The following is a 19,683-nucleotide window of genomic DNA, read 5'->3' on the forward strand; positions in this document are numbered from 1 at the left end:
AGTCCCCAAATTAATTTTCCCTTTAAGGGGAGACTTTTTGCCCCATAATTAGCTGCTTAAAATCCTGTTTTCCCCTTAAAAGGGTTTTTCTTCAACTTTTTTTTCTTTTAATAAAAATATGGGTAAGAAATTTAAATGTTACAAAATAATTCAATGCCCCACATATAGGAAGTTTTTTTGACTGAATTTATTTTAAACAGTATATTTTAAAAAATCATTTTAAATTTAAGTTAAAAGAAGGAAAAAAAAGTAAACCCCTTCTATTATTTAAAATTATCAAAAGGTTTGTAAAACTGGGAAAATATATAAAAAGTTTCTAACCCTTGTTAAAATTTATTCAGATTGGTCATAAAAAAACAGTTAAAAATTGTTCATACGTGGGGGATTTTAAAAACTGGGGTTGATAAATGTCAACATATTTTTTTTTCCTAATTTTTTTCCAAAAGGACTTTTTAAATTTTCCTTTTTTTATAATTTAAAAATAAAAAATTTTTTATACCCTTATCAAAAAATTTACCCTTTTGAGCTTTAGAAAAAAGTTTTTTCCTAAGCCAAAAATTTTTTAAAAAATAGAGAATGTGTATAAAAGGAAAACCCTTTATTATCTTGTAACACAAAATTTAATGAAAAAATTGTGACTTTTTAAATTGTTTTTACATGAATTTATTATTGACAAATATTTGCAAAAGTCAAGGTCACTAAAGCTATAAAATTCCAGAAAATTTCCCCGACATAAAATTTTTTCCCTACATGATAGAGGGAAATTTTTTTATTACTTAATAGAATTTTTTTTACCCGGGAAATTTTAGCCCCGGGAGGGGGGTTTAAACGTCGGGTAAGGGGACGATCCCATCCAAAAACCAAAAGAGTCCCCGCACTTTTTCATTCAACCCAAATCAAACCACAATCTTTTTGGGTTTTCCCAAAAACCCATTTTAAAAATATGATGATATTATTTGTCGTTTCTGGGCGTGTTTACACATGTGCCCAATTTTCATCACAATTATTGCTAAGGATAAATGCTGACTTGGTCCAAAACCAGGCATGTTAACTTGTCAAAATAATGTATACTGCATCTAACATAATCTTTATTAAAAACAACACGCAAGTTCTTCTTTACCAGAATGATTTTATACAAAACACGTGTTTGTAACTGAGGATAAATGTGCCATTCAATATAAATATCTAAGTGATTTTAATTGTTTTATAAGTTGAATTAAAGTAACCTTGAAATAACTTCATGGTGAACCATAATTATTTGCTTTAATACTGGACAATTTTTTACTGAAAAAAAAAAAAAAAAAAAAAAAAAAAAAATTGATACTACAAATGATGCATGAAAGTAAAACAGAAACTATTGCAGTGGAGTCATACTCTAATGATAAATGTAAAACCTACATATATAAATGTGTATTTCTGTTAGTGTGTAATCAATTTAAGTGATATTTAACAATTAGGAACCCTGGCAGGAAGCGACCACTTCCTTGGAGTTTTATATCATTAAAATGTCTCTTAATAAAACTAAATTCTTAGTGTTTAACCTCATTTGACCCTGCTGGAATGCCTGTCTATAGAAAGTTTGGGTTTGTCTTAATATATTTACTACATGAAATTACAAGCAAAAAACAATACTGCCATAAAAAACGAAAACCCACTTGAATTTTAGAAGGAACGACTGGGCTACCCTTTTTGCTTAAATATTTTAACCAAGTCACACGTTCTTTTAGCCAGGGTTTTTTCTACTTTTAGTTTCCTTTATGCTCCAAATTTTTTTCTAAACTATTAAGGTTTTGATTTAAAAGAATAAGTGAAAACCCAAATTTTTCCCCCTTCCTTTATTATTAAAAATTAAAAAAAGGCATTTTTTTTCCCAAAAAAAAGGAAAACATGATTTTATTTGGGCGGCCAAAAAAATGTTTTAATGGGAAAATTTAATATTTAAATTTTAAGGGGGTTATGTTTTTTTTCTGATAAAAAATTTTGTTTATTATTTTTTTGTAAAAGGAAATGAAAACCCGGGTAAATTTTTGGGGAACCAAAACAAGACCCGTTAAAGGGGTACTATACTGAAAAAGAGGATATTGACACATTGACAAATCTTTTCCAGATAGTACATGTTACGGCACTAGGTAATGATTGTCAGGTAGTCATGTTAACGGCACTAGGTAAGTGATGTTGTCAGGTAGTCATGTCACGGCACTAGCTAAGTTATATTGTCAGAAAGTCGTGTTTTACACCACTAGGTAAGTGATATTGTCAGAAAGTCATGTTACAGCACTAGGTAAGTGATGTTGTCAGGTAGTCCATGTCACGGCACTAGCTAAGTTATATTGTCAGATAGTCATGTTACTGTACTAGGTAAGTGATATTGTCAGATAGTCATGTTACTGTACTAGGTAAGTGATATTGTCAGATAGTCATGTTACTGTACTAGGTAAGTGATATTGTCAGATAGTCATGTTACTGTACTAGGTAAGTGATATTGTCAGATAGTCATGTTACTGTACTAGGTAAGTGATATTGTCAGATAGTCATGTTACTGTACTAGGTAAGTGATATTGTCAGATAGTCATGTTACTGTACTAGGTAAGTGATATTGTCAGGTTGTCCTGTTACTGTACTAGGTAAGTGATATTGTCAGGATAGTCATGTTACTGTACTAGGTAAGTGATATTGTCAGATAGTCATGTTACTGTACTAGGTAAGTGATGTTGTCAGATAGTCATGTTACTGTACTAGGTAAGTGATATTGTCAGATAGTCATGTTACTGTACTAGGTAAGTGATATTGTCAGATAGTCATGTTACTGTACTAGGTAAGTGATATTGTCAGATAGTCATGTTACTGTACTAGGTAAGTGATGTTGTCAGATAGTCATGTTACAGCACTAGTCAGGTAGTCATGTCAAACCACTAGGATAGTGATGTTGTCAGAAAGTCATGTCAAACCACTAGGATAGTGATGTTGTCAGGTAGTCATGTCAAACCACTAGGATAGTGATGTTGTCAGAAAGTCATGTCAAACCACTAGGATAGTTATGTTGTCAGAAGGTCATGTCAAACCACTAGGGTAGTGATGGTGTCAGAAAGTCATGTCAAACCACTAGGGTAGTGATGTTGTCAGATAGTCATGTCACGGCACTAGGTAAGTGATGCTGTCAGATAGTCATGTCACGGCACTAGGGTAGTGATGTTGTCAGATAGTCATGTTACGGCACTAGGTAAGTTATATTGTCAAGTAGTCTTATTAAAGTTCCATATTATTAGGAAAGTATATATTGTCATGTAGTCATATAACACCAATAGGATAGTTATATTATCTTAGCATTGAATAAAATGTCCTTAACATAAGTGAAACTCCAAAAGTAGGATTGGTTGCACAATGTCCCCAGAAATTTGTTTTTTAATCTGACATAATTATGTTTCTTTAATAATGATATTTAAGCACTGGTTTTGTTTTCCTTTTGTCTTTGTCTATGTAAAAATAAGGCAATTCTGTAGTAGAAAAAGTATTTTTATAAAGGCAACATTAATGCCTCAGAAATGAATAGTTTTTTTCCTTCTTTAGAAACATTAAAAAAATCATTTAGAGCATGTAAAAGGTTTATCAATTTATAAAAGTAGCGCTGAGTGTGAAATATTCATAATAAATAAGCAAAATGACACTAAATAAAGAATTATTTTAACTTCTACACAAAAACAATAAATACCTGTAATTGAATTTATCGTCAAAGTTAACAGAGGCAAAAGATGGTCCAGGTAACTGGCCATTATAGTATAGTTGTCTTGAGACCTTAACAGGACATCAAACATAGAGGGCTTGTCAGAAATAAAAACAACTAAACAAAAAAACATTTCTTTTGCATATTGGGCCTTTAAGTTAGTTTTACAATGTACATTATAGATACATTGTAAATAAATAAGGTAACTTTTTTAACTACATTGTATATTAACCAGTTGTAAATTTTTTTTGCTGCAGGTTTTGGTCCAGATGACATAATGTTGGTTGTATCTAGACATGGTAAAGCTGTATACAAAACAAAGTTAGATGTTAAAAACCAAAAGGAAGAACCCGAAGTGTTAATAGATACAGGTAATTTTTGATTTTAAAGTTTTCAAATTAAGGTTTCTATGTTCTTTGTTTGTTGTTGTTATTAATATTTTGATATTTGTTCAATAAGCTTAAGATACTTTTCAGCAATGTGAATAAACCTGCTAATTAAGGAGTCTCAAATGCCTTAATTATTGAATTAAAATATTAATATGGAGAATTGAAGACTATATTTTATAAAATTTCACCATAACAATAATTGTTCTCTCACATTGTGTCTCTTTGCCATTGGTCTGTCCGCAGGCATCTACTGATTTAGAAATCCTGTTGGATTGTTTTTTTTTCAGTCTGTCACTTTTGGAAAAATTTAGTTTTTATTTGATAGTAACATATTAAGGATTCAAACAGGTGTTAGTGGGGACTGACTGCCAATATATGTAACTTTAAACTGTTGTTTAAATAAATCATAGTTAAAACCAAAATTGAAAAACAAATTTATATAGCAGGATATGTATGGGATGATAATTAATTTGTGATATTTTTCTAAAAATAAAGTCATATCAGTTATTGTACATTTTAGAATAGAGACTGCAAAATGTATTAAACTAAATGTCAATTTGTCAATACCTACTTGAACAGTTGTTCAAAAGCTTTGCAAAAAATTGTTTGTGATATATATTATTTAAGAATGAAAATTTAAAAATCTGCATAATTCCATAATAATGTATATATTATATGTCATTAAATAATGTGACTAATGCAATAATGGCTGCTTTTTGTTATTTTCAAAGATTATAAGTGCTTTTTACAAAAGTGTAAATTACGATCTTTGTTCACTTTACAATATTACTTTACTATTTAATTATACTTATGAAAAATTTGTATGTATCTTTATGAAAATATTTATGTATTATGTATTATTTATGTATTTATGTATTCTTTATGAAACATTTATGAGAATGTTCATTGAAAGGCACGCTTATCATTTCAGGTCTGAGGCATGTAACTCGGTGTGGGGGCAGTTTGACTGGGTCACGTCTAATATATATATCTGGTTGACAAAGAAGTCGGTCAAATTATCGTATGTTCATGGAAGGGAGAGATAACTGCTCAATTCTTGTAACAAATCTGGTACGCCCGTGCTCAGTTCTGGTGAACGTAAACTCAAGGTAAGTTTATCATCAATATTGTTTTACCTTGCATGACTTAATTTGCCTGGTGTTTCATTGTTGAATGATATATGCAGTTAATAAGCAATTCTATTTATCATAGAGTGATATTTTTTTTAGGCTTTTCAAAGTTTACATTTAGCCCGAAGTCTCCATCCTGGAATCAGGATAGATATATTTTTCCCAATTGTGAATGATGACAGTTCTCCCTTCAGGAGTATATATATATTAAAATAGAAATAAAACAATGATAAAGTTATGGACTGAATATTATGATAATTTAGATAAAGGGGGTCAATATGGTGTAAGAAAAAAGTGTTACTTTAATAGTAATAATTAAGAATCATCCTTAAATTTAATTTCACACTTTATTTCGTTTATAAGGCTTATAAATATGTCTAGGTACATGCACAGAATTCTGATATACTAGTAATTTTCTGTCCCTTAAATACTTGTAGTTTAGTTTATATGAACGAATTATAGTTTGATTGTGTTAGAAGCTACAAGTTTATTGAAACACTCTCATGGTTCAGTGTAACACAGACAATAATGACATATGAGCTGTGCCATAACAAAACCAACATAGTCAGGGTTTGCGACCAGCAAGGATCCAGACCAGCCTGCGCCTCAGCGCAGTCTGATCAGGATCCCTGCTGTTCATTGTCAGTTTTGTAATAGGGTTTGTAAGCAAACAGCATGGATCCTGATCAGACTGTGCGGAGGCGCAGGATGGTCTTGAATCATGCTGGTCGCAAACCCATTATGTTGGTTTTGTCATGACGTGGCTCAATTATGTAGTAATAAATAGAGGATATTGAATGAGTGAAAGTTCAATACTGAATTTATTGCACGAGTTGAATAAAATTATTTTATTCAACGAGTGTCTTTTACAATAAATTCATTTAATGAAAATTACACGAAATTTAATATTCTATTTATAAATACCCAAAAATAAAGGGACCTTTTAAAGTGAAATAAGAGTCATTTTTTCATTGACGGCGCCCAATAGTATAAGAAAACGCTAAATTTAGCTGTCTTTACACTATGTTTTGTATAAAACTAATGACGTCCCAAGTCCAAAATATATGCCATGGCCTTGTGCAATACCTTTTTTACGGCGTGGCAAAAATGGCAACGGGTGGTGTGGATAAAAAGATTCATATTGACAGAATATATCATAATGTATCTGTATTGCAGGAAATTACTGTGGTCTGAATGGGGTGCAAATAGCAGTGATGGCTCCATTGTGTCTTCAAATCTTGATGGCTCTACGTTAAAAATGATAATAAATAACCTTGCCAAGCCACAGGACTTGGTATTTGACGGTACCAGTGATGTGCTGTATTGGTTGGCAAGACCTTATGATGTATATATTATACAGTCCATCAATCTTAATACAGGCTACAGACAGGTATGTTCTGAAAATTATAATTTTATTCCGGTATGTTTTTAAAATAAAATTTCCCAACTTTGTAATATAAATTCCTTACATTGTAATATTAATGTCCTAAATAAAAACTTCTGAATTTGTGCAGTGAAATTTAACATTTTTGGGGGAATTTTTAACAATTCATCCATTTAAAGGTTTAAAAAGATGTCAGGAAAGTTGATCAGCCATGTGGTGCTGTCCACTATATATTATAATGGGTTTCGCAAAATGGATAATTTTGGTTTTATCAAAGTTATTGCCCTTGACTTAGTACAATTTCCAAATTCTGTCATGTGTAGCTAAAATATGAAATGACATCGATTCATGACTTTAAACCACTTGTCTCTCACTGCAGTTGGTTCAGTAACTGTTGTCGACGGGGACTTTGGATAATCTTTTTATGTGAAGAAGCTATTCATTTAGCTAAATTACCCCGGTCACATATTCACGGAATACGCCCACGGATGAGCCACGGATTAATTCCGGCATCGTCGGTGGCTACCTGTACTGGTCAGTAGCTCTCTGTATTATTACCGTAATCAATCGTAGTAGTCCTTTGTATATTCCGTAGCGATCCTTGACAATTTTTGAACTTGCACAAAAATTTGCTACGGAAAATCAACCGTAGCGTAATTCCCTGTTAGTCCGACGTATTAAAACCGTACTGATACGTACTGGTCGCGTACAAAAAAACGTACTAGTCCGTAACTGATTCGTTAGTCCACCAACTTGTCGAGGATTTCCACGGTTTGATACGGAGAACTACGTATTTGTACTGTAACCCTACGTAAACGCTTACAGTTTTAATATGGATTAATATGGCATTGTCACGGAAAGCCACGATCGTAATACGTTTGTACTACGGAGAGGCAGGGACTAGCACGGTCTTATACAGTTTATTGGCGTTGCACACGAAACGGTACGGAATGATAAGGTCCACCCACTGTTTAGTACGGATGAATTATTAGTATCATGTACTTTTTCAAGGGTATAAAATAGAGCAAAACAGAATACTACCTCTTGTTAAAAACAGACATATTTGCGGTAACATTCAATAAATGATAATTACTATTTACTCAGCTGCAACTTTATAATGAAATGGCTCAGAGTGCAGAATGAGGCAGTGGTCGAGCTGCTTGATTACATGCATAGAGGTAAAAATATATTAATATCTACTACAATTCATAAGTAATAGAATTACATTTAATGTTACATATTTTACAAACATTGGATCGTGAAATTTGAGTAAATATGTACATAAAATGAAGTGTCTCATAAGCCACTTGAGTATTTAAATAATAAGATTAATTAACAAGCTTTTTATATATTTTTAAAAGATAAACATTCACGATAATTAATGTAATTGTAAAATGAACAGCAAATTTTAAAATTAAAAGAGAAGCAGTATTGATCAACATTTTCATTATTGACTACTCCATATCTAATCAGTTTGGAAAGAGAAGACATACGAGATGGTGGACTAGAGATGGGCTTTTTTGAAGACCGCATCATGTTTAGTTTGTGGCTCTCATGTCCGAACTTGTTGAGGATCCAGCGTCCTTCAAGAAATTCACTTTAATCGGACCTGGTGTGTCTCGGGGGTCAGACGCGATTAGGCGAATCCTCTCCGCCAAAATCATTGAACCCTGCAATTCTTTTTCCAGGTGTTCTTGTCTTGTGAGGCATTTTGAAAATGAGCATGCAAGAGGTTTTGGTCGGATGTATTAGGTCCGTATAGATCCGTGGCAATTCGTTCTTCTCCGTATCAATTCGTTCTTCTCCATATCAGACCGTACTTATTCGTACTAACCCGTGCTTATACCGTAGCAGACCGTAGTGTATCCATCCTGATTTGTGTCCCTCCGTATCAAATCATGTCGGTCCATAACAATATGTGTCTCTCTGGGGGCTTTTGGTGGTAAATCCGTCAGACTCCGTACTCTTACGGAACCGTAACAGACTACGGAATTTCACATTTCCGTAGTAATCTGTGAACGATTAGAATGTAGCTCTTCCGTGGCATTATCCGTGAATATGTGACCGGGGCATTACTGAACTTCAATGGTTCTACTCCGATGCTCTTTCAGGTCTTCCTCTACAGTTATGCTAGAAAGTGTCCGTTATGAAGATCTCTTCTGTGTGAGTTCAATGTAAAACCCATCAAAAGAAACACATAATAATGAAGAGATATTATCATATATAAAATAATATTTGTTTTTCAGATATATAGTGTAGAGAGTAGTGGTCATGCTGCCCCAACATTATCTTTACTGACGGATCATTTGTATTGGACCATGTCCAACAGCACTTTGATAATTAACAAGTTTACAGGTGGTATAGAAAAATCACTGGCTACAGGAAGTGCTGTCAGAGCCTCAATATACCACCCTGTTTTATATAGGAGTTTAACATCACAAGGTTTGTTTTAATTAAGTATGCCTTTTGAAGATTTAGTATTAGAGAAGATAGAGAAAATAAGTTTATGAAAATTATTGAGTGCGTACCAAGATCAGACAGCACATCAGTGCCTTTTGATCAGGGTCTACTGTTGTTCAATATTCACTCCTTAAATGTTTTGGAATAATCCATACACAATTTAAATGGTGAATGATTTTGTCTAGATTGAATGATGTTCATTTAGGATATATAGGGTGCTAAGGGTTAATGTAATGATATTATTGAATGAATTATGTCTTGTATATATGACTTAAAAAGATCTTCTTAATATGAGCCGCGTCATGACAAAACCAACATAATGGGTTTGCGACCAGCATGGATCCAGACCAGTCTGCGCATCTGCGCAGTCTGATCAGGATCCATGCTGTTCGCTATCAGTTTCTCTACTTGTAATAGAGTTGGTAAGCGAACAGCATGGATCCTGATCAGACTGCTCGGATGCGCAGGCTGGTCTGGATCCATGCTGGTCGCAAACCCATTATGTTGGTTTTGTCATGACACAGCTCATATATCTTTGCTAATCAACAATTGAGACCTTGGCAACAATTCGGTCCTAATCTTGGCATGCAACAATCGAGTGTCTCTTTGCAATACAGTAAAGACTGTTTACAGTGACCTTCAATGGGAGAAAAGAAAAAAGGTCATTATAGACAGGGAGTCACTGTGGACAGTCTCTACATAATTCGGATATATGAACATATCGTACCAATATTTTGTTGAAAAGCAGGATAGTACCATACTAAGGGTTTAATTATATTTTTATTGCTATTAAACATATCAAATATCATTTATAAAAAAACAAGAGAGTATTAAAATTGCGTGTATAATTGGTTAAGATTATAAACTACACCATAACATTAGTACAGTCTAACTTGCCCATGCGACCACGTGTATTAAGCGACTTTTGTCTTAAACGACCACTTTAAATTCCCCCCGATCATTTTCTCTCTATATCTTTAATGTATTAAGCGACTTTTGCTCAACGCGACCAGCGACCGCTAATTAGCCACCTAATTGACATCAATCTTTTCATTCAACGACCACTTTTACCTGTCAAGTAATTGTGTTTTAGAGAACGCCACCTCGTTATGTCACACGTGTCAACAATCAAAACACAACAATAAACGTGTGAAAAGCTCTATTTCCCATACCGTTTTAGCGTATGCAAATGAAGTTAAGTATACGCGTGACGTGTATTATCCAATAATATCGGATAAACAAGGCAACGCTCCGCCCATACTGAGATGGTGTATACGCTTCGCTTGTTGACATTTAGACTGCATTGAATTGACATTGAACTTGATCAGCCATTAATTAATCGTAACAAATAGATGTAGTTTGTTTATTTCAAATGAAAAAATGCACAACAGAAAACATCTTCACTAATAGGGTTTTCGTGTTTGAGACAAGGAAAAACAACGGAGATGTTAAAAAATTCTGGAAAAAATGTCAAACATGTACGTAATGGATCAAAACTGTTCTGTCAATAAATATCAGAAAGTTATTTTTTACATTTGCATCCATTTAGATTATCGGAGCGTACTTATTATTCAACATGTATATAAAAACGAAGTTGAAAAACATTCCCACGGCATAAGAAAGATGTCATTTATAAATTTTGACTTTTATATCATACTGACTGTCTTAAGAGACCGTTTCATTAAGCGACCGTTTTGGGTGATTCCCTTGCCCGGTCGCTTAATACACGTTTGACTGTATTTAAAAGTTACATATTCATGAAAATGTAATTTATATTGATAAATCTGTTTGTTAAAAAATGTTTAATTTCAATTTTTCTAATGAGATGTTACTGTAGAGACATTTAATTTTGTATAATCAGCCTGTTTACTTTACGGAGTTCAATGCATTAATAAAACATTAGATACAAATCTTCACATCATTTCTACAGATAAGTGCTCCGAAAAAAATTAACAATCGAGGTTTCAAACATAACCACACCTTTAAGACGTTTGGCATTGTTTATCTTTACTCGCCAAAACACCGCAGCATTTATGTATATGCAGGTGTCTTAAATCATACTATCGGCGAAAATTGATTGAATCTGTCGCCATTTTGTGTAATTGTCAACAAACAGCCACAGTGTATTAGCGTGTCGCAGATTGGTCAATGCAAACTGCTGTAGATACAACGCGCGTTCTGATTCGTCAATCACATGAAAACGAAATGAGAAAAATAAACATAGTGAACTCTTGCCTTGCGGCGTGTATTGAACTTAGTTGATGTTGACACGCGTTCTTAATTAGCGGATTAACGGAAATTGGTTGTAATTGAGAGGTAAACAAATTATTAACAGACCTAGCAGCGTAAATAAGTATGACGGAAAATTATAAAAATCGGGCGCTTTCAAAATCTCTTTGAAGTTTGTTTTAGGCAAAGTCGCTGATCCGAAGGCGAATTCTTCGCCAAAGTCGTCACCTAGTTCAAGCCTTGCTCCCCTTGCAAAAGTCGCTGTTCACAGCTCAAATACCGTAATGGGTGACTAAATCATGGTCATTGTACGGACTAGACAGGGAGTCGCTACATACAGACCATTTATATAGTAAATACTGTTCGGCGCACCTAACTATGGTCACTAAAGACAGAACGTCGCTATAATACAGGGGGTCGCTAAGACAGTTTTTACTGTAGTTCAGTACTGTTTTTTTAGCAGCTATTTAGCTCTCAATAGCAACAATTTAGACCTTATAAACTACAATTGATTAATGAACCCTTATCAACGTTTGAGTCCTCGTAACAACCAGGTCGTCTTAGAAACTTGTGACTGATCTCTACAATGTTAAAAAGTTTTAATTTCAGCAAATCCATGTGACAATTCTTCATGCAGTCACCTTTGTGTGCCTAGCAACAATCACTATGGCCACAGATGTCTCTGCCCAGTTGATATGTACCTGGATGTAGAAGGAAACTGCTCAAGTTAGTGTTGAATTAATTTATCCGAGTATAAATAGTATATATATTTATCACACACCCGTGCCGATTTTGCGACTCCGTAAATATGGTATTGCACGGCCGTGCATATATTTTGACGTGACGTCATTAGCGTTATACAAACATAGTGTAAAGACGCGCTAAATGTCAGCGTTAGACTATAGGCGCGTCAATGAAAAATGACTCTTATTTCACTTTAAACGGTCTTTATTTTGGGTATGTGATAAATAGAATATTAAATTCGTGTAAGTTCATTACTGAATTTATTGCACTCGTTAAATAAAATAATATTATGCTCGCCAGAGGCTCGCATAATATAATTTTATTCAACTCGTGCAATAAATTCAGTATTGAACTTACACTCATTCAATATCCTCTATATATTATAGTATAAATATAATTTGACCCTATATAGATTTCAGTTTTGGTTTAAGTTTTGTTTCATAATCATTACCTTGAGTGACAAACACATTATTACATTATTCTTTTTGTCAAGAAACTTTTTATTTTTAATATTTGATAGAATCTTGTCATATATAGATTGGCAGTATGATTAGATTCATACAAAAAATTTTTTTTTTCTTTTGATACATAGGAAAGGAAGGAGGTGAGTCATTGTTGGTGTCCAGCATTTCTGGTATCTATGAAGTACCAACATATTTTATTGGTAACCATGGTTTCCGGAGTAGAAGAATTGTTGAAACTGAGGTGAACTGTTTGGTGTATGATAAAGTTGGTGACAGGATATTCTATCATGATGATACCACACGAGAAATACGCACAATATCTTTGAAATATCCACGGTAAGGTATCTAAACTCTCAAAATATTTGTGTTGGTCTCTCCGTTGAAATTAAATTCTTTCATTTTATGAAGCTTAAAGTATGTGGCATGCCATATATAAAATTTTTTATGGGTACATAATGCTTGCAGAAACTGAATAAATGAAGATTTAAAAGTCGAATAGTAACATGAAAATGATGGGAATATCTTGCAAGAACTGTTAGTTCTATAATCACCAACAGAATGGCACCTCATGTTTGCTTGAAGTTATCCCATTCAGTGACATAACTTAATGGAAGTCATTAAAGGCCATGTTGATCAAATCCAGCTAAGGACTTGTTATTTATTTTAAGTTAGGAAGCTATTCAGCTAAATTTAGGGGATGTGGTTGGTTCATTACTCAGGTGTCAGCTTATACATGCCTGCATTTAGTCTGGCACCAAGGTTTTTCTCTACCAGTCCAGCTGGAAATATGCCTTTAATGACCTTTATTATTTGAAATAAAACAAACCAGTCAATCAACAGAAATAATTAGAGGGCAGAGCATTTTTTTTCTGGTATCTGGTCAGGTAATCCTAACCGTACATTTATTTTTCATGCCAAAAACTTACTCAAGCTTTGATAAAATTGAAATATTAATCTATAAATGGATATTACCGCGTGTCAAAATATTAGCAAACTTAAAATTCAAGACAGTTTGTTGTTTGGGGAAATATTAGGGAATCATAAAAGGATGGAATTAAATGATATGTTGGTTGATATTAATTTTATGCTTGAGGAAATTTGAGAGATTTCTGTCAATTCATGAAATTCACCAATATTTCCGCCTCACTTACTGAACTTAACTTTTACAGTATACATATAGTGTGGCTTTTTTCAATTGAAGGGCATCTGTGGCCAAGTGGTTAAGTCAGGTCTTAGGATTTGTTCATGTGAGGAAGCTATCCAGACTGTCTGTGGTTCTCAACTCAGGTGCCTGTTCCCTGAAATAATGCATGGAAGGGCACCTCAGGTCTTCTTCCACTAGTAAAGCTGAAAAGTGCCCATTATGATAAAGACCTATACTGTGTCAGTGTGAAGTAGAAGCCAATCAAACAAACACATTTTTAATTGCAAAACATTAAGTTTAGAATGACATAGATTTGCTAAGAGTAATTGAATTATCCATCATTGATACAGGAGACCTAGAACACTGTACAGCAAGGTTCATATGGTGGAAGGAATGGCATTAGATACAACATCAGGGGTCATTTATTGGACTGTTAATCAGGTAAGACTGTTGCTTTTTAACTGACACTTTAAAAGATTGTCGATCACAGAGACAGTACTTATAAACATGGGATATTTTGAAGCATCAGCTACTGTGTCCTATTTTGTCCATAAAATTTGACTTAAAGTAACATGCAATAATTATCTCCTCTAAAGGGCGAAATTTAGGACTAAATTTTGTATGTCTTTTATTTCACTTGTTCCCTCGAGACGTCTTTTCTTTAGACCAGGGAAGCTTATACTATACTTAATTTTGCGTCAATAATTAGATAATTATGGCCTTAATTTGTGTTTGTTGTGTGAACTTGACTTGATAATTGTCACGCATACATGTGGACTCTCCCACTTTTAGCGGGAGACTCACACTTTCTGCAGCCATATTTTCAAAGATTTTTTCATAAAATGAGTATTTTCACAAATTACAGAAATCTCCCTATTTTTGATGTCAGATCTTCATTTGTTTATTGAAAATTCTTCAATCTCCCTCTTTTTGAAGAAAAATCACCCATTTGATCATCAAAAAAAGTTCACATGTATGATCACGTTGAAGGCCACTACTTATCATAATTATAAGATACTAGCGAAATTTAAACATGCAATTTTTTGTAGATGAAATAGGATACGGTGATCAGCCTAAATTCAGTTTTAATGATGCAGTCAAGAAGTTACAGTCAGTACCTCTACACATTCAGGCCAGACTTTTATTAAACAAATTTTGAAAATCCTGGTTATTAGATTGGTTAATGACAGATTTTGATGGTTCGGTGGTTTGGCACTTAGACTCCGGTGTCAAACAGGTTGTCTCTGGTCTATAACTACTGGTAGTCAGCTAGGAATCACTCTTAGTATAAAGCAAGCTTTCAAGAAAATGTCCCTATGAGGGTCAGGGTCAAGTTTATAGTATGGTTTGAGGAGATGTCCCTATGAGGGTCAGGGTCAAGTTTATAGCATGCTTTTGAGGAAATTTCCCTCTGAGGGTCAGGGTCAAGTATATAGCATGCTTTTGAAAAGATGTCCCTATGAGGGTCAGGGTCAAGTATATAGCATGCTTTTGAGGAGATGTCCCTATGAGGGTCAGGGTCAAGTTTATAGCATGCTTTTGAGGAGATTTCCCTCTGAGGGTCAGGGTCAAGTACAGTAGAACTTCGGTAAGTCGAAGTTGGAGGGACTTGCGTAAAAACTTCGACACATCGGGACTTCGACACATGAATCGGTCTGAATTTCATAACAAAAATTCAACCCGTGACTTGCCCTTATTATAAGATCTATAACATAACCTATTTCAAGTATTTCTTTCGTTCATTAATCTGATATTTTACATTATACAATGATAAATATGACATGTTAACTTTTCACGGCTAATGATTTGGACTCCCTGTTGACGTATACAATGAAGTTACAAAAGGCGTAACAATACGAAAGGGCAATAACTAAACCAGCTTATAGTAAATATTTCGCATGTAATTATCACGCGACACCGAGTCACGGAAGTACTCAAATGATAGTTCTTACTGTTTACATGTTCTTTCAAATACCGCTACGGCAATTAAAATAGTAGTGATTAAAGCACTTTTTCACACATTTAAATGCATACAAAGGCTGTTTGAACACTCGGCTTTGTAATTTACACCTGTCACTAAAGTTGATCGGAAATCGTCTTCGCGGCCAGAAAATGTGTGAAAATGTCTCGAGATCGAAGGTGTAAAAATAACCGAATAACTTCGACTTATTTGTGGTAAATTGTACTAGATTTATTCTATATGGACCACGAAAAAACTTCGACACATAAAATCTCGACTCATAGAAAGGTTTTTATAAGGAATATATAAGGGAAAAATCGGGACTTTCATTTTACTTCGACACATCGAGAAAATCGACTAATCGAAGTTCTATTCATGGAAGTTCTACTGTATATAGCATGCTTTTGAAGAGATGTCCCTTTGAGGATCAGGGTTAAGGTCCCTCACAGTTATTAAAGATACATTACACTCGCATTTGATATTTGGAAAAACTGATAAATGATTTGTGCGATAAAATGGATAATAGAAAATTTCTTCAGAAATTGGGGAAATCTGTACTTTTTGGAGAAATCAATGGGTAAAATTTTTTGCCGAAAATTGGCCCTAAAAATGCAGGGTGGGTAGGTTCATTTTTCAAACTAAGCAGTTGACTTGTCCTGAAATGATAATAACTTTTTTTAAGTCTGTAACAACTTTATTTAATGAGGCTAGCATATTCTGTTTTCTGATCTTCCATGTGGAGCTCAGCATACAATTACAATGTAACATAACAATATATACATACATTATGTAACAAAGATTACATGCAATCAACATTTACTAAACCTCATTTAAAAATTAACAGTTTATTTAGCACTTCTTGGTATTTATAATAAAAATTACTAGTATACAAGTAAAGTTACAGAAAAATAATTTTTACTACAAATGATAAGTAATTATTAATTGTTTTTGTCATGTAAAGTACAATGTCAAATTGAAAACAATTGTGGAAAAAAATTTATTTTGATTTTTACCCTTTAAACTCAACATTTACACTTTGGTGGGCATAATGCCTGACTTTAAAAACGTTAACATATTTAACAATCAAAATGTTTATCAATTTACTGAATACACAAATAAAAGAGAGTACATTCTAAAGTAATTGTTCCAATAGATGATGAACATTATGTAAAAATGCCATATTTAAAGGCCTATTATGCCTCATAAAATGCTTTTCTTTATTTTCAAAAAAGCTTTGTAATTTTTGGTGTACTTTTATAGTATCCAAAACGTTACTATAATGATTGACCAAATACCTGACTCCATCTTAAAAAAAGTTTTTGATCTGTTGCTTTTTGGCAAATAATACACTTATGGTGAATTAGTATTTTGTATGGAAGTCAAAATACTACTTTGTTTACATTTTGCTACTTTTATGACAAGTTATTTCACTTTAATCACTTAACTTTTTTCCAAGTGACAAACATCTAACATTCTCTAAAACCATTATTTAAACATGATAAAATTCATGTTATAGAAGTTAAAATATTCTGCCTTGTTTCTGAGGTATAATGTGCCTGTAACACAATCTACAATACTGGCTTAATTGAAAGATATAAAAGTGTGTGAAAACATTAAAAACTCCTACTAAAAATACAGTTTTTAAATTTTTTACAATAAAATGAACACAATAAATGAAATAAATATCTAACTATCATACTAACGCAGTATGTCTGGCTTTATAACATGTGGAAACAATATGTGTTAAAGCATATAAAGCTATATATCTGTTGCTGAAGTTAGAACTTTCAAAAATTTGCAAATGGCCCATTCACCAAATAATTGCTAAACAGTTAAATCTCTTTTAGATCAGCAGCATATATATTTGGCCCAGGAACATCTTATTATATTAACTTACATTTTATTGATGCCGCAAAATTCCTATTAAATGCCCTTCCCCTAATAAATTTTATATGGAAAAATCTACTCATCAGTGCTGTACTGAGTAAATCCATAATTTCATTCAAATCCATTTTATTTTATAGTATACACAAAAATGAATCATATCAATCTTAACACTTTATAATGTTATTGTAACCAGCACTTGTTAACACTAAATGAATTTTCAATAAATTTTTGGACTTTTGTAATAATATTACCAGCACCACGCCCCCGGAAAATATTGAGCCCCCTAGCTGGGGTGTTTAATAGAAATTTTACGATATGTATAAAATATCAGAGACATTGTATGTTAAAACTTCTTTATAAGATTATGAAAACTATATAATTTTACTCTTTAATAATTGATAAACTTTTGTAAAAAAATTTCCTAAGATAACAAGCTTTATACCCTTTAACAAATATCTAGGTAGAGACTAGATGTGTGATTTAAATAATTGAGCCCCGTCATGACAAAACCAACATTATGGGTTTGCGACCAGCATGGATCCAGACCAGCCTGCGCATCCGCGCAGTGATCAGGATCCATGTTGTTCGCTATCAGACTCCTCTTGTAATAGGATGCGCAGGCTGGTCTGCATCCATGCTGGTTGCAAACCCATTTTGTTCGTTTTGTCATGATGTGGCTCAAATTATACATTGCACCATTTATACCATTAATAATATCAGTAATGAGGTATTTTATACAGAAAATGTTTGGCAGAGTTAAAACAAGTTACAACAAGTTACAAGACACTGTGTTTGATCCAAACTTGTCGTGAATAATGGAAATGTTCAAAATCATGTTGTCATTTTATATTGCTTTCATTTCCAGTAAATTTTATTTAAATGATCACATAGCTTAACTGTGATGCATTAAAGCAAGCTTTAAATCAAGCTATTATCATGCTTTTTTGTATCAAACAATTTAAAAATGTCAAAAGCAATTAGCATGTAAAAATGTTATATAAAAATTTTCGGCAAGTTTAAAGAAATCTAGGTTTCAAAAGATTTTTTTTGGAAGCTCAAATATCATTTTAGTAACTGAAGGAAAGAGTTAACAGTTATAAATAAATAAACAATGGCAATAAAACAAAACCCAAAAACTTAATAAACTAAACAAACTGCATGATGTATGTTTGTAGTAATTCAGCAAATGAATGTGATATTAGTCTTTAATTAGCAGTATAAAACCAAGGCAGTCTGAACTTTTGTATTATATAAGTCTGACTTGTTCTATACTGATGGAAGCTCATTTTTCATTCCCCGATGCATATAGATACTGATCAATCCCTCCACAATCACTCATAAGCCACATATTGATAGGATGAATGTTCATGTTCATTCTGTACAGACTTTACTTGTTAGGAAGTAAGTTGCTTATATAGGGAGACAAGAGGTTGCTTACAGGGATTTAGAGATCAAAGAGGAGAAACCCATCTAACATCAGTCTGCTTAGGAAGACCTTTTGTCTGTCCATCTGTTCGTCTTTATGGGTTTAACCCAAAATGGCATGGAAAAAAATGGATAACATCTCAAGCTCTAACTGTCCATTTGTTTCCATTTCTCAGACTGATTCACTTTTTTTCCCACTTTGAAAATAGAATCTTGTCATTGCATCGTTAACCTATCCAAGAAAGTTTGATTTATCCTTATAATTTTTATCTGTACTAGTGAGTCAATACAGTTTTATATCATTGCAAAGTCCATAATCTTGGCAAGTTACAAAAGTTTGCCATTTATTTTCCCCCAGGTATTAAAATTTTAATTAGCATTTTCAAAGTATGACTTTGTAAAGTTTAACCTATTCCAGACTGTGAGTTTTAGTTCTGCTCATTTAAAGTAGGTAGGTAACTTTGGATGCCCCTCTTACTTTGGATATGGAATTTTGGATGCCCCTCTTACTTTGGATGCCCCTCATACTTTGGATGGAATTTTGGATGTCTTGGATCAAGGTCAAGGTCACTGATTCTTAAAATAAATTTTCACACTTTTGGTCTAACAGCCTTCAATTATAGACCAATGTCTTCCATAAATGATAGTACCAGTACATATAATGGTCCTTCAGCTTTAATATGAGATATTGCTCACTGGGGTCAAGGTAAAGGTCACCACGGTTTAAAATAATTATTATACTTTAG

General features: G+C 33.2%; 1 protein-coding gene and 1 long non-coding RNA gene across 2 annotated transcripts in view; both read left to right on the plus strand.

The window, feature by feature from the left end:
- Positions 1-3,196: 3,196 nt before the first annotated feature.
- Positions 3,197-5,058, plus strand: LOC132714553 (uncharacterized). Its single transcript, XR_009623571.1, has 3 exons — positions 3,197-3,220; positions 3,979-4,092; positions 5,042-5,058. It is a non-coding gene; the product is annotated as an uncharacterized LOC132714553 (long non-coding RNA).
- A 35-nt stretch (positions 5,059-5,093) lies between these two features.
- LOC132714549 (low-density lipoprotein receptor-related protein 6-like) overlaps positions 5,094-19,683 on the plus strand; it is an 81,472-nt gene continuing 66,882 nt past the window's right edge. Inside the window, exons 1-6 of the mRNA XM_060697440.1 lie at positions 5,094-5,219; positions 6,417-6,630; positions 8,871-9,066; positions 11,923-12,039; positions 12,650-12,857; positions 14,016-14,106. Of these exons, the coding sequence (XP_060553423.1) occupies positions 5,134-5,219; positions 6,417-6,630; positions 8,871-9,066; positions 11,923-12,039; positions 12,650-12,857; positions 14,016-14,106 (912 nt within the window). The 5' untranslated portion in view covers positions 5,094-5,133. The remainder of the gene's footprint in view (positions 5,220-6,416; positions 6,631-8,870; positions 9,067-11,922; positions 12,040-12,649; positions 12,858-14,015; positions 14,107-19,683) is intronic.

Source organism: Ruditapes philippinarum, unplaced genomic scaffold (assembly GCF_026571515.1).
Source record: "Ruditapes philippinarum isolate M1 unplaced genomic scaffold, ASM2657151v2 ctg4083_1_1_1_1, whole genome shotgun sequence".
In the NCBI taxonomy this organism is placed as follows: domain Eukaryota; kingdom Metazoa; phylum Mollusca; class Bivalvia; order Venerida; family Veneridae; genus Ruditapes; species Ruditapes philippinarum.